Below are 15,489 nucleotides of genomic sequence, written 5' to 3' on the forward strand. Positions count from 1 at the left end.
TATTTCACTGTTAGTTCAGCAAACTCCCCAGTATGCAATTTCAGCAGTTATCTGGTTGCTTGTAGTATGATGTACAGAGTGATATTCTAAGAGAATTATTTCACTGTTAGTTCAGCAAACTCCCCAGTATGCAATTTCAGCAGTTATCTGGTTGCTAGGGTTTAAATAACCTTAGCAACCAGGCAGTGGTTTGAATAAGAGACTGGTATATAAACAAAAGAGGGCCCGAATAGACAAATAATTAGTAAAAAAGTAAGAATAGCAATAAAATTATTGCTTCACAGAGTAATAGTTTTTTGACCCCATTTGGAAAAGTTGGAAAAAGGCAAGGTAATTCAAAAACTATAACTTGAAAAGTTGCTTAGAATTGGCCTTACTGAAAGTTAATTTACAGGTGAACTGCCCCCTTTTAAGCAGCCAGGCTATTATGTTGAGCTGTTGTAGCTCCAAAATGTAGCTGTTTTGAAACTGCAGAGCTTTGTGTAGCAAATCCTGGAATAGCCCCGTAGAAACAGTAAAATTGTTAATATATAATAATATATCTATTATAGACTGTAGGAAATAAAGTAAGGCACTATATTCCAAACCAATACTGACTCCCACATTTAATCAGTAAAAGTTTCTGGTACCCATTGAAATGTATTCCTGAAAATGTCTCCGCAGCCAAGAAGCTAATGGTTCTCTGATTTCCCTTCTAGGTATGGGAAAATCGTTTCCACAAAGGCTATTTTGGATAAGACAACAAACAAATGCAAAGGTGAGTGTGCAATGATTGCCATATGGGAGCGGGTAGCTTATTTCAGTCCTATGAGGTTTATGGCTCACTTGGCCTTTTGAAAGCCTTGATATTTTTTTTTCTTGGTAAAAATGTGACTGATCTCCCATGGAGAGATTTATTTGCCCGCAGTAGCAAAAGATCTAATGCAAGCGACTAATCTCGCCAAAATGTCTTTCCACCATCAACAATATGAGTCGCTGGTGGAAAGGCCTACACATTGCTTAGAGCAAACTTTTATTATTCTTATTAAAAATTAGAATTATTTGCTTATAATGGAGTCTATGGGAGATGGCCTTCCTGTAATTCTAGGCTTTCTGGATAATGGGTTTCTAGATAACGGATCCCATACCTGTATATGGCAGGGCTATTTGCATTTAGCCAATTCCCAACACTAAATGTTTAGATGGATGGTGTGGCTGGATTTTTAGCATCATTATTAAATCCTTTTTTTTTGGGTGAGGGATCTCCCTAAATTTGTGGGGGGGTCAGGAAGTGCCCCAGCAGTTTTATGGCTGAAAGTCAAAGGGCTAAGTAAAATATTAATTCATGGGACAACAAAGTCCTATGACTGGGTGACTATTAGATAGGTGATTGTTGCCATTGATGCCTTATCTTACACATCAAATAAAAGCTGAGTCTCGTAGCTTGTAAATGGCTGGATAATTAAAGGGAACCTCTGTGTCTTTGGCTTTTGAAGAAGACATTTCTCACACTTACGCAACCCCCATGAAGCAGTTGGAAACAATTAGCCCGAAAGAAAAAATAAATAAACTTTCTGCTCTTTCTGCTCACCCACAATCCCTCTTGTCAGACCTGTCGCTTTACTCCATGATAAATAGGAATGGGAAAGGGGTGTGCAAGGCTTGGAGTAACGTGGCGTGTTTATGTCGGTTACAGTATCAGTGCGCTTGTGCGTTACTCACGAGGGCTCCCGGCCAACTGCTCTATGTGCCAAAACAGACAATCTGCCTCTAGCATAATGTTTATAGGAACTCGGGTACCGAGCAGAGTTCCGGCAAAGAACTGAAAATAAGTCTTCCCCTCGCACGGAAAGAACCAGACACCTCTGTGTGAGAATGAAAGGAAACTTAAACATGATACAGTGGTGGTTATACTTAAAGGGGTTGCTCACCTTTTTAGTACAGGTATGGGATCCCTTATCTGGAAACCCGTTATCCAGAAAGTTCTGAATTACTATTAGCAAATAATTCTAATTTTTAAAAATGATTCTCTTTTTCCTTGTAATAATAAAACAGTACTTAAGTTATGGAGATCCAAATTACAGAAAGATCCCTTATCTGGAAAACCCCAGGTCCCGAGCATTCTGGATAACAGGTCCCATACCTGTACCTTGTACTTGAGCCAAATTAAGCTGCATAAATCCATATAGATGGAAGAACAATCCTATTGGGTTTATTTAATGTTTCAGCGTGATCCAAATTACAGAAAGATCCCTTATGTGGCAAATGCCAGGAAAATAGAACCTTTACCTATGGTAGCCACCTGCAAGCCACAATTGCAACATGGCTACTTGTGGTACAGCGCCACTCTTTCAGCAGGCAACAACACCTATTCCAGCCCCGTGATGTATATTTGGTTTATGTGGTTAAGTTCTAAAGCCAAAACTGGCTTTCTGCCCCCCCCCCCCATGGGCTGCAGACTCATTATTTATAATAGAGGCCACTGAGCTTTTGGACATTCGACATCCCATTCAGGAGTGCTAATTACTGAACTAGATTATACTGTGCTCAAATCGTCTGGGCTAATTAGAAGCGGGTCAGTTCAAGCACCACTTAATTAAACGTTCAGCCTCTCCGTGCCGTTTCCTCTTTGTTCTCCAAACGAAGGGGCTAAAGGGCTACCTTCCATTCCTATAATTAACAGACAAATCATTCCTGGCCCGTTTTTTTATTCTCCCTAGTCATGTATCACGTGAATTCTTTGCCCTGACCCGCTGCTCTCCTTATTCCTGCTCTAAATGTTGCCTTACTGCAGCCTCACAACAAGGAACAGGATGCTGGAAATAGGAAGGCGTCATGTTCCCTGCTATTTGTAACACTGACGAACCATCCTGATTATAAAAATAAAGTGGGGGGTAGAGCCAAGCCAAGGAAAGAATCCAGTCAGATGACTAAGGTTTCACCATTGACCCGTGAGTAAGCAGGACGGAGATGTTAAGAGGGTCGATATGGAGCATGATTCTTTTAAAGGAACATGTCTATAAATAAAACCCAATGTGGCATTCTGACTATTGTCATTGTTACAGCTGGAGGGCCACACAGGGACCCCTAGGAGCTGTAGAAAGATAATCACAGCCTTAAAGCCTAGCTTGGTTGAATTTCAGCCATATTGGCGCCTGGGGGATACGTTTATTAGATCTGGCAGCGCAGGGAGGGATTTGCTGCAGAACGGGAAGGAAAAGTCATATTTTCCAAAACGCTGAAATTCATTTTTATTTTTCCATGGCCGTGGATTAGGGACGGGCAAGCTGGCACGGTTTGGCTCGCTCATGATAAAGAGATGAAAATCTGTTTCCTGATTTGAGGTGGAAATAATTTCCAGTGCAAGTTTTTTTTTAATCCCCTTATTGGCCAGATGTACAGTACTGAGACATGTAAGGTTAATCTAAATAATAAGCCAATGACGTTGGTTTATAATTATTATTCATACTGTTCTTAACATTAACCAACTGGGGCACCAGATCGTGTTCATTTTAACATGTTAGTATGGATATGAGATCCCTTAACCAGAAACCCGTTATCCAGAAAGTTCTGAATTAGGGAAAGCCCAACTCCCATAGACTCCATTATAAACAAATAATTCAGAATTTTAAAACTGCTTCCTTTTTCTCTGTAATAATAAAACAGTACCTGTACTTGATCCCAACTAAGATATAATTACCCCTTATTGGGGGCAGAACAGCCCTATTGGGTTTATTTAATGGTTAAATGATTCCCTTTTCTCTGTAATAATAAAACAGTACCTGTACTTGATCCCAACTAAGATATAATTACCCCTTATTGGGGGCAGAACAGCCCTATTGGGTTTATTTCATGGTTAAATGATTCCCTTTTCTCTGTAATAATAAAACAGTACCTGTACTTGATCCCAACTATGATATAATTACCCCTTATTGGGGCAGAACAGCCCTATTGGGTTTATTTCATGGTTAAATGATTCCCTTTTCTCTGTAATAATAAAACAGTACCTGTACTTGATCCCAACTAAGATATAATTACCCCTTATTGGGGGCAGAACAGCCCTATTGGGTTTATTTCATGGTTAAATGATTCCCTTTTCTCTGTAATAATAAAACAGTACCTGTACTTGATCCCAACTAAGATATAATTACCCCTTATTGGGGCAGAACAGTCCTATTGGGTTTATTTCATGGTTAAATGATTCCCTTTTCTCTGTAATAATAAAACAGTACCTGTACTTGATCCCAACTAAGATATAATTACCCCTTATTGGGGGCAGAACAGCCCTATTGGGTTTATTTAATGGTTAAATGATTCCCTTTTCTCTGTAATAATAAAACAGTACGTGTACTTGATCCCAACTAAGATATAATTACCCCTTATTGGAGGCAAAACAAGCCTATTTGATTTGTTCAATATTTAAATGATTTTTAGCAAACTTTTACTTATGGAGATCCAAATCCAGATCCCTTGTCTGGAAAAACCCCAGGTCCCGAGCATTCTGGATAACCGGTCCCATACCTGTACTAAAATAACCTTTATGTCCTAACCGGGCTATGTGGCCTAAACAGACCAGGGTGTGGCTACCCAGATAAGAGAGCAGCCTTGGTCTTCATTTTTTTATTGTACAGGTATCGGACCCCTTATCCAGAAACCAGTTATCCAGAAAGTTCTGAATTACGGAATGCCCATCTGCCCATAGACTCCATTTTAATCAAATAATTCAGAATTTTAAAACTGCTTTCCTTTTTCTCTGTAATAATAAAACAGTACCTTGTACCTAATCCCAAGATATAATTAATCCTTATTGGAGGCAAAACAATCCTATTGGGTTTAATTAATGTTTTATTGATTTATTAGTAGACTTAAGGTATGAAGATCCTAATTATGGAAAGGCCCCTTATCTGGAATACCCTTGGTCCCGAGCATTCTGGATAATGGGTCCCATACCTGTATTTGAATGATTCTGTTCTCTGCCTCTCTCCAGAATGGAGTTTAGAATTCTGCTTGGTTGTCAGGATTACTGACCCCCGGCAACCAAAAGATTGATTCTTCATAACAGAATGTGATTGACTCTTTTCATTACTTATAATTCTATAAAGGCCTCTCCTTTTGTCCTAGGGAACCAGGTAGCTGCTGAAATCCTGAAATACAGGGCTGCCAACTCAAAACCGGCAACTACAAAAAAAAAAAAACATTGCAAATTATCTTTAAATAGCTACATAGTTGTCTACTGACAAGCATTCACTAAGCTGTACCACCCTGGGGCGATATTATAGATTCTTAGAATTTTAAATTATGTATATAAACCAAAGTAAATGTAATCTCACAGCAACTCCCAGGATCCTGAGGTTTATTTATAATAACACCAAATCATGGGAATTGCAGTTTGTATTTATTCTCAGTTCTGCAATGTAACCCTTGACAGTGTAAACACAGCGTGATCAGCTTCCTTCATGTATCCCTCATGTGTTAATAAGTGTTCCTAATTGGATTACTTAGCTTGCTTTCATTGCTAAAATAAGGCTATAAAATTATGTTCCCTTCAAGTATAGTTTTAAACCACCTTTTTTTAAGTCTGCACGAAACCCCCATTGTATAATGAGGAGTCTCATCTCGTCTATATTACAATATATTCACTTGCTTGTTGCTTGCTCTATCTGGCCCTTCCTCCAAACCACTGTGTTAATGTGGCGATAACAAGCCAAATAGTCGCCAAACTAAAGCAAAGGGTGGCCGATATTGTATTAATTCGATCATTTGGCCCTAGGGCCAAACAATTGCATTTCAATGGTAGGAATAGGTGCCGGCGAATCAGACAGAAAATCAAAACTGCCTGATTGAGATCTGTCCAATTTTATGCAACACGTTGGTCGGGTAGGCCCGTCAGGGGTTCCCATACAGGGACAGATAAGCTGCTGAATTGGCCTGAAGGACCCAAATCGGCAGCTGAAATCTGTCCGTGTATGGCCACATTTACAAATAAAAGACACTCCCTGTGATTATCGCCAGGGTCCGGAGTTTCTGACCAGGGTATTGCCTTCAAGAAGTTTGTAAACTCTCCCAGTGCCTGAAGGGGATCTTTCCTGGTTTCCTTGGTTCCAAAGACATAATGGCAAATTCACTGGTTCCTAAATAATTAGCACTTTCTTTAAAACACTATGTATAATTTGAACTCTACATATATAAAATATAAGCTTGGCGCAGCCATGTGCTTCTCCGTGTAAACACTTATCCTTTTGGTTTGCAGGTTATGGTTTTGTAGACTTTGACAGTCCGGCAGCTGCCCAGAAAGCTGTTTCTGCATTAAAGGCTTCTGGAGTCCAAGCACAGATGGCAAAGGTACGGTTAAATTAATGTAACAGTCTTCATTCACTACTACCCATTAAGAGTATAATAATCGGGGAATAATAGCCTCTGGGAAGGGACTGGGGCTGTGGATAGCAGGTATAGTAGGGAGAGATGGTGCCTATAGTAGCAGTGGGGGGATAATAGCCTCTGGGAAGGGACTGTGGCTGTGGGATAGCAGGTATAGTAGGGAGAGATGGTGCCTATAGTAGCAGTGGGGGGATAATAGCCTCTGGGAAGGGACTGTGGCTGTGGGATAGCAGGTATAGAAGGGAGAGATGGTACCTATAGTAGCAGTGGGGGGATAATAGCCTCTGGGAAGGGACTGGGGCTGTGGGATAGCAGATATAGTAGGGAGAGATGGTGCCTATAGTAGCAGTGGGGGATAATAGCCTCTGGGAAGGGACTGTGGCTGTGGGATAGCAGGTATAGAAGGGAGAGATGGTACCTATAGTAGCAGTGGGGGGATAATAGCCTCTGGGAAGGGACTGGGGCTGTGGGATAGCAGATATAGTAGGGAGAGATGGTGCCTATAGTAGCAGTGGGGGATAATAGCCTCTGGGAAGGGACTGGGGCTGTGGGATAGCAGGTATAGTAGGGAGAGATGGTGCCTATAGTAGCAGTGGGGGGATAATAGCCTCTGGGAAGGGACTGGGGCTTTGGGATAGCAGGTATAGTAGGGAGAGATGGTGCCTATAGTAGCAGTGGGGGCATAATAGCCTCTGGGAAGGGACTGGGACTGTGGGATAGCAGGTATAGTAGGGAGAGATGGTGCCTATATTAGCAGTGGGCTAATAGCCTCTGGGAAGGGACTGGGGCTGTGGGATAGCAGGTATAGTAGGGGGAGTTGGTGCCTATAGTAGCAGTGGGGGGATAATAGCCTCTGGGAAGGGACTGTGGCTGTGGGATAGCAGGTATAGTAGGGAGAGATGGTGCCTATAGTAGCAGTGGGGGGATAATAGCCTCTGGGAAGGGACTGGGGCTGTGGGATAGCAGATATAGTAGGGGGAGATGGTGCCTATAGTAGCAATGGGGATAATAGACTTTATGAAGGGGACTTCCAGCACCTACACATTGCAATGGATCATGTGTTATTTACTAGATGACATTGGGGTCCTTCAAAGTCTGTTTTAAGCAGTGTAAAATGTAGATGTTTCTGGTTGCCTGATCCTTATATAGTACATGCTGAAGGAGACATCCCCGTGTTTTAGCAAAAAGTTAACAAGGAGAGACTTGTGGCAGGAGTCCAAATCTGACAAAAAAGAAAAACCATATGTGAAACAGTGGGAGCCTCTGCCTAGACAGATAGCTTCACATATAGATGGGAGATTTGCATTAGAGAATCTCCAGTGCAGAACATCTCTGAGATGTACTTATTCCAGCTGAGCAGAGCAATGTCTGTTTCCATTGCGTTGTTTTTACTTGTGATGCCCAAACACATTAAAAAAAAAAATATATATATATATATATATCTGGCCCCCCTAGAAGCCCCTCGGGGGTCCTTGATTGATTTCACTTTTGTGTGCCCCTTTCTGGCAATGCCCACAATGGCTTTTAGCTCTATGAGAGGATTTTCTAGAGGTCCCTCTCATGCAGAACAAATCCCATGTTTATGCTGCTAAGACTTTTTTTTTTTCCTAGTAAAACCTTTTTAATAAGCATTTTAACACTTCTACAGTTTCTTTCGTGCTTGGATGTGTTCATGTTAATCCTGTTCTCACTTGACTCGGTCCCTGCCGAATGCACCACAATCCCCTTAGGCTTTTATATTGGTCAGTACATCTAACAGGGCCACTGTAGTTAAGTGTAGTTGTACGGCTGGCATAGGGGTTATACGGGTCTGGCACAAAACCTAGGCTTAAATGTGGATACATTGCCCTCATTATATGTAGGATTTATGCTGCCGCTGTAGGCAGTTCAAGTCAATGAATAAAAGAGGATCAAAATCGGGGCAAGCAGTATAGCAACTCCGTCTCATGTATAACTAACCTATACAGGGACTGTATGTTCTGCACGCTCAGTAAGCTTTGCTTTCATCACCAGAACCATATAGGCCGTAGATTATATAGATATAATCACAACCACAATCTGTACATTTGGCTTAATCAGATTTAAGGTTTAACCACTGAGGCTCTGCTAACAGACAGACTACTGGCTTATCGGGAATTATTTCCCCTTTATTTTAATGCCCTCAAATGCACGACGGCCCGGTGACTGATCAGTGTTTCCTTTGAAACCAAAGCCCCGTTCGAAGCTTAATCTGCAAATCTGATTGATTCCTTTGGATTATAAAAGAAACATGAAAGGAAATTAGGAGGAAATGGCAGACATGAGTGTTTTGCATTAGCACTACAGAAGCAAATCCATGTTTGGGCAGATGCTAATAGATAAAAAAGGAAAAGCAATGTTGCCATATTGATTGCACCCATCCTGTTCCCACTTCCCCTTCGCTACTGATAAAGGAGAAATCCCAAAGATCAAATGGCAGCGGCCCAAATCAAATGGAAACTCCCCGAAAGACATTGAATAAAGATGACGCTGCCTTAGGAGCAGAGCATTTTCCCTTTTTTACAGGCATATTGTACAGAGTCGTTGTAAAGAATATACAGGTATAGGATCTATTATCCGGAACAATGCAGGGAAAGGAAACCATATGCAGTAAGCAGGGATTCCCCTGCACTTAGTACATTGTCCTTGTGTTGTTAGGGGCTTTCTTCTCTAACGAGGGATTTTCCAAAGTGGAGGCGATGGACAGTAATCCCCAAAAGATAATGTTATGTGATATAACTTCTAATATAATACAGGTATAGGACCTGTTATCCAGAATGCTCAGGACCTAGGGTATTCCAGATAAGGGGTCTTTCAGTAATTTGGATCTCTATACCTTAGGTCTACTAAATAATTAATAAAACGTTAATTAACCCCAATAGGATTTTTTTGCACCCAATAAGGATTAATTATATATACAAGGTACTGTTTTATTATTACAGAGAAAAAGGAAATCTGGATAACTGGTTTCTGGATAACTGGATCCCATACCTGTATATTCCAGACAGATGTAATGGCCAATCAATGTGTCACTTCGGGCTTCCATCTTTTTTTGTAGATTAATGCCAGCCTTCGGGTCTGGTAATAGGCAGAGATGGGGGTGTGTTGATTACATCACTGTGTGGAGAAATGGGCGGGCTTGGTAAGGAAGTGGGCGGGGCATATGCAGTCTGTCCTTATATGTGGTAGGAGAAAGTCCGGGAAAGGAGGGATTTATAGGCTATTACAGGTACAATTTACTTGTAATTTCGTCCCTAGCAGGTGATTTACTGGCTGGTCAAATACTGGCAGGGTGGCTACCCTAGTGTCACTTCACAGCCACTTTAGTCATAGGCAATTCCATCAGTTGCCCCTACATATCTACTCATATACACACGTGTGCACTCACGGATATAAGGAGAATAGTTGTGCGCATAAAAATGTTATCCTTCTTTTATACTGTTCCATTAAGGGGAATTAAATGCCAACTCAAAAGCATGGGTACACTTCCCCTTTAAAGTCAATTTACAGCAGGCAAGTAAATGAGAAGCAGGCAAGTCTGAAGGGCTGAGAATATTTCCTCAGTGAAAGAGACAGGCATTTAATGTGCCCTGTAATTGGCAGGGGATCTTCCATGCTGGGTCACATGGTAGTGAGTGCTGATCCGTGCGCTGGTGACCCCTTCTGAGCTGGGGGGGGGGGTAAAACAGATGTCTTTCAGTTCTGCAAAAATGACACCCCCCGCCCCCCTCTCTTGCGTTTGCATTTTAGGAACGGTTCCACACGCACAGGGAGGTTTCGTTAATTTCTTTCAGATGATCCTTGTGTACTTCGCTCTCAGAAACACCCCTTTTCCCCCTTCGTGATTCCCTGCCAAGGCCCGACCGTATTTCCCATATTTTGCGCACTATTTTCCCCCCACCCCTTGTTTGCGCTGATGAGAAGCGGTGAGATCAGTGTGTTCCTGCCATCCATCCACTTTCCAAAATATCTGCTCTAATTTGAAAGCCGTCTCGTGGCGTATTCAAATATCCAATTTAGGCTTAATGATCCCAGGCGGAAATTATGATCCTGACAACGACGGCAGCATTCGGTCCCATCTGTTTGTAAATGTTGTTATCATTATCCGCTGACGCCGGGGTCGGTGTTTGGAATACACGGGGAACGTCCGTGAAGATGACTCATGAAATGCGCGTTTAAAGGGAAAATATGCACATGATTCATGAACAGGGGTTTTCTTTTATTTGCTCCTTGGCTGTATGGATAGGAAATTCCTTCATTTACATTGGCCGCCTCGGCTTAAGGTGGCCATACACGTAAAGATCTGCTCGCCTGGATATCCCCCACCTACGGGTGGGCGATATCGGGTGAATTCAGGCTAATTCGGTGGTTTGGCCCTGGGGCCAAATGATCGAATTAGAATGCCGGTAATAGGCACAATCGGTTTCCATCAACGAGCCAATGCAGTCCCTGATCCGACTAATTTTATTAACCTGCTCGATTGATATCTGGCCAATTTCAGGCCAGATATCGGTCAGGTAGGCCTGTCATTTGTGCCCCCTACACAGGCCGATAAGCTGCTCAAACGGTCTAAGGGACCGATATTGGCAGCTGCAATCGGCCCGTGTATGGCCGCCTTTAGGCACATGTAATAGAGCAATCTGGTGTATTTCCACTTGTGGGTCTGTGCTATAGCTGTTTATGGGCAATGAACCTCCAATCGTGGATCCTGCTCATATATGTCGTCTCTTTTATCCTATGTCTTATATCTTCATAAGGGAAACTAAACCATACCTTTCCTACAAATGTTATTCTGTGGTCCCAACCTGCAGGGAATGGAACATGTTCTGGTTATGGCAGACGCTGGTGGTCTCAGTTGGGGTGAGGCAGAAAGGAGCATTTCTAAGTGATCCTCCACCCGATTATTATTATTAACATTTTTTTTATAAAGCGCCAACATATTCTGCAGCGCTGTACGACAATGGCAGCATCTGACATAAGCAGCATACGTCCTATTAAAATAATAGTTTTTGACATCCATAGCAATATACTGGTTGTAACCCAATCTAGTTGGCGGAGCCGCAGAATTATTTGCCCATGTTCTGGTCATTTCTTGAGCCATACATGCACTAATACAGTCTGGCGTTTTGCCTATCCGCCAATCTGTGGGTATCTTGTAAAGCTGTTTGTACAGACTTACCATCAAATATGTAGCTTGCCAAACCCGTACCAATAACTGTGTTCTTAAATATTATTGGTACATGTATGGTGGCCATCTGATCTCAGTAACCGAAAAGACTCCAGCACACAGGTTAACTGCTTAAAGGGGAACTCCACTCAAACTTAAGCTTTTGGAAAATGAACATAATTTCAAGCAGCTTTGCAATATACATCAATTAAAAAATATGCAGCCTTTTCATGATTTTGAATTTAATAATACATGGAACAGTTCCCTAAGCCCCGCCCCCTGTTCCCCTGCTGATCTGGCTGACTACGTTGAGACTCAAATAAAATGTAACGGTAGTCGACTGTCCTCAGCCTGCCTTTAGCCTGCATCCTCCCAATCCCACAATTCCCTGCTGCACACATGTCAATAAGGAAAGGGGTATCACAGTGCAATGCATTGTGGGTTATGTAGTTCCTGCATGCTGCCTGTAAGCTGTGGAGAACATCTGTGTTTTAGTCCCTCCTCCCCTGCGAGTATTTGAAATAATGCAGAAAGAGAAGAACTGTTTTGCAGCTGGATTTCAGCCTATAAAAATGGTATTTATTCATACATTTTGCCGGAACAGATTACAGTATATTAGGGGTTTCTGTGTTGTGTGGGACTCTTTGACAAATTTTGGTTCAGAAACCAGAGATCCCCTTTAAACAGGGATGCCCCCTGTGTTTAATGGTGCCAAGCCAAACAACTCAACATTTTCAGGGTGGGTCCCTTCGTCACAACGTTGTGTTGTTTGGCTTGGCATGATGGTTTCTATGTATGGTAGAGGTGCTGTCCTCCTTAAGCTCTGCAGCACCGGGGATAATTCCTTTGAAGTGACCAGGTGTGTGTGTTTTTCAGTATTTGGCCGATCTGACAAGAATTGAACAGGAAAATAGAATCCACGTTGGCCAGTGGTGCTGCTTCTCTTCCTGCATTTTGATCACAACAATTGGAAGTCGGCCATATTGTATGTGGCCCCTATTATGCTCAGTGTCCGTTCAGCCGGTGGAGACCGTATCCTGTTGGCCCGTCTGTAGAGGATTTAAGTAATTTCAGAGAGATTATATCCATCGTATGTGCATGTACTATTAGCAAAACAAGAGTAAAAGGGGCTGAACATGTGCTGCTTCTGTTAGGATCTGATTTTCATTTATTAGAGACTGGCTGACCATCCAAGTTGAATCAGAATATATATATATATATAATATGTGACTTAAATGACAGCCTGATTTTGCATTCTGCAGCTTTCTTGCATCCGGCCGCCTGATTGTGCGATTGGATTTTTTCTGCAGTTATAGTAGAGAGGATAGGGGTGTGCCTAGGTGTGACTTTATTGTAGGGTGTGGGTTAGACGACTCCCCGACTCCATGCTACTGGAGTATGGAAATAAGTAACTATAAGCAGCTGCACGTTTCTGCTCATAACTAAACCCTTGTTCTGAGATCCAACCAGTGTCAGACTGGCCCACGGGGATACCAGCAAAACTCAAGTAAGCCCAGGTGTCAGTAGGCCCTACTGCTTCTAACGACTTGGCCTATTTCATATATGGGAACAAAGAGGCTTAATAAATGGAAAAATATATTTTAGTATATGGATAAAAGAAACTAGGATAATAAATAGGATAAGGGAGGAATAATAGTTTAGAGTGTGGGCCCTTGGTATAGGGTTTTCTGGTGGGCCCCTGGCATCTCAGTCCGACACTGGATCCAACCAAATGCCAAAATGTAGCCAGCTTTGTGAGGAGTGATGGAGAAGCCTCGGTTGTCTGTATCCCCCAAGCGCTTTTATTAAGAGTAGTTCACATAAAGGTGCCCCAGTGATTGAGCTGTTTTGTAACTTTGGGAGTGGGTGGAGCCTGTGTATGGCGTACACATGGACAGCCAGACAGGGAGTGAGGTACCATTTGGCAAAAAAAAAAAATATCCTTCTATTCAAATGAGAGTATAATAAAAGAAAAACCACTTACTGCTCCAGTGTTTTGATTTTAATATTTGCACAGCGTGGCGATGACACAGGCGCCCTGTTTATACGGTACAATTTGTTCCACGGAGATGAGAGTGTATTTTTAAGCCCTTGTATTTTTTCCAAAAGCGCAAATATTTCAGGCGGCCGTGTTTTCTGTGGTTTGGAATCCGCACTGGCACCCATTCAAAGCCTGCATTCTGAATCTCGTCCTAACAAAGTTCAGCGAATTTAAAACTTCAAAGTATTTGTTGGGGGCAGCGGGGGGCGGCTGAGCAGGCAGTTGGGAAACTACATTTTTCGAGCAACGGTAGCATTTTTTTTGTTTAATTGGTGCTTATTAAAGAATGGGTAAATCATAAAATGCCCATATAACTGGCTCGTGTTTGTGCGTGTCGACTAAATGGCGGTGTGTGAGACCCCTCTATAGATGCCGGCAGTTAATCACTTTAGGAGGTGCTAAGTAACGATACCAGCTGGGCTGTACAGGATTTTGTTTCAGTCAGTCATTACGAAGGAGCTGCTGTCCACATGTGTTTTTGGCATGTAAGGGCCTAAACGATCACCTTATTTATATCTATCTGGTTGGGTGGGTTCTGATATTGATCAAGCTGACCTCCCCCACATTGGGCTCTAAATGCATTCAGTTGCCCGGAATGGGCATCCCATGAGATCTAAATGTTGGTCTATTGGCCAAGTGGTGAAGCACAAGTTGGCTAACATCTTAGGTGAGAGAATGACTGCTTCTGTGGCACCAGGCTGAAGAAGAGGATCTGTTGGATTATATTTAGCTTTAGGTGGAGGGTTTGTAGTATGGCTGCAGGCAGATGGGTATACATTAGCTTAGGGTCTGCGATGGGGGGTGAATGTACTCAGCTGCTATTCACTGGCTCCCCCTGTGATTCGATTGTTGGTGCAGGACAGTTTGGCTCACCTCTTGGGGGGGACAAATTGGGAACATAGTTGCTCGTTTGGCACCAGAGGGTGGGTATGCAGGTGGGTGCATACTGAGAAGCTGAGATCCCAAGGATAATCATTAAAGATGGGCAACATTTCTCTGTGAAAAAATTCCCATAGACTCCATAAAAAAAAGAAAGTTGCCCGACTTAGACAAAGTCACCACAAAAAAGTACCCGTTGACTACAATGCAGTCACAAATTTTTGCTGTTTCACACATTTTTGCAGAGGCAAAACGGGACAGATTCACCCATGGCTAATAATCACTGATTGCTGGGGGTGTATGGAGACACGCAATTGCTGCACCCACCGCCCCCATGTGTCATGGTTTTCCCTGGACAGTTCCCCCTCTGCCTTGTGTTCCCCCTCTCCAAATCCCCAAGTCTGGGAGCACGTGTGTGCCGCCAACTTCGGCTGAGAAAAATATTTAAAAAATAATTATTTTATTCAATTCCAAGCAATTAAATGAAGAACTTCCGCCATGTTCTGCTCGCCTGTAATGGAGGTTTGTGCTGTGAAAGTACCAGTGGAATTCTTCACACATGAGCGGTCGCTGGGCAAAGGGTGGGACACTTCTTCAGAGCGGGCTATTAGAGAGAATGGAAGAGGGTAATTATCCAGCACTCCCAGGCCTGGGCATTATTCTCTGAACATGATTAAAGCTACCTTACACTCTGATTTCATTGAGAGGGGAATAAAGGTTTTGACAAGGATACATTCCGTCTCTCTCTCAAGGGCTTTCTCATTGTCTCGGAATGACAGGTCACGTGCACCATAGAATTTAAACAATCCCCTTTCATTGCCATCTTTTCTGCTGACTCTGTTTCTCTCGGCGGCGAGGAAGTCTCGCACGTCCTGGAGGAAATAAACAGTGTGTTCTGTATAGTGATTGATTCTTTTCGGTTCACTGCAATGCACAGGGGATCACCCCTTGTTACTGATGGCGAAAACATATATTATTCCTTTCGTTTCTACCTCTCGCTAATTCTGGGGAGACTGTGCTCAAAGTT

The 15,489-nt window shown here is 42.6% G+C and overlaps 1 protein-coding gene across 5 annotated transcripts in view; it reads left to right on the plus strand.

Annotated features, from left to right (window-relative positions):
• rbms1 (RNA binding motif, single stranded interacting protein 1) overlaps positions 1 to 15,489 on the plus strand; it is a 222,984-nt gene that overhangs the window by 177,354 nt on the left and 30,141 nt on the right. For all 5 annotated transcript variants that reach the window (NM_001097163.1, XM_012969910.2, XM_012969911.2 and 2 more), the window contains 2 exon segments: positions 699 to 757; positions 6,230 to 6,321. In NM_001097163.1, coding sequence (NP_001090632.1) covers positions 699 to 757; positions 6,230 to 6,321 — 151 coding nt within the window.

This window comes from Xenopus tropicalis, chromosome 9, assembly GCF_000004195.4.
Source record: "Xenopus tropicalis strain Nigerian chromosome 9, UCB_Xtro_10.0, whole genome shotgun sequence".
In the NCBI taxonomy this organism is placed as follows: Eukaryota; Metazoa; Chordata; class Amphibia; order Anura; family Pipidae; genus Xenopus; species Xenopus tropicalis.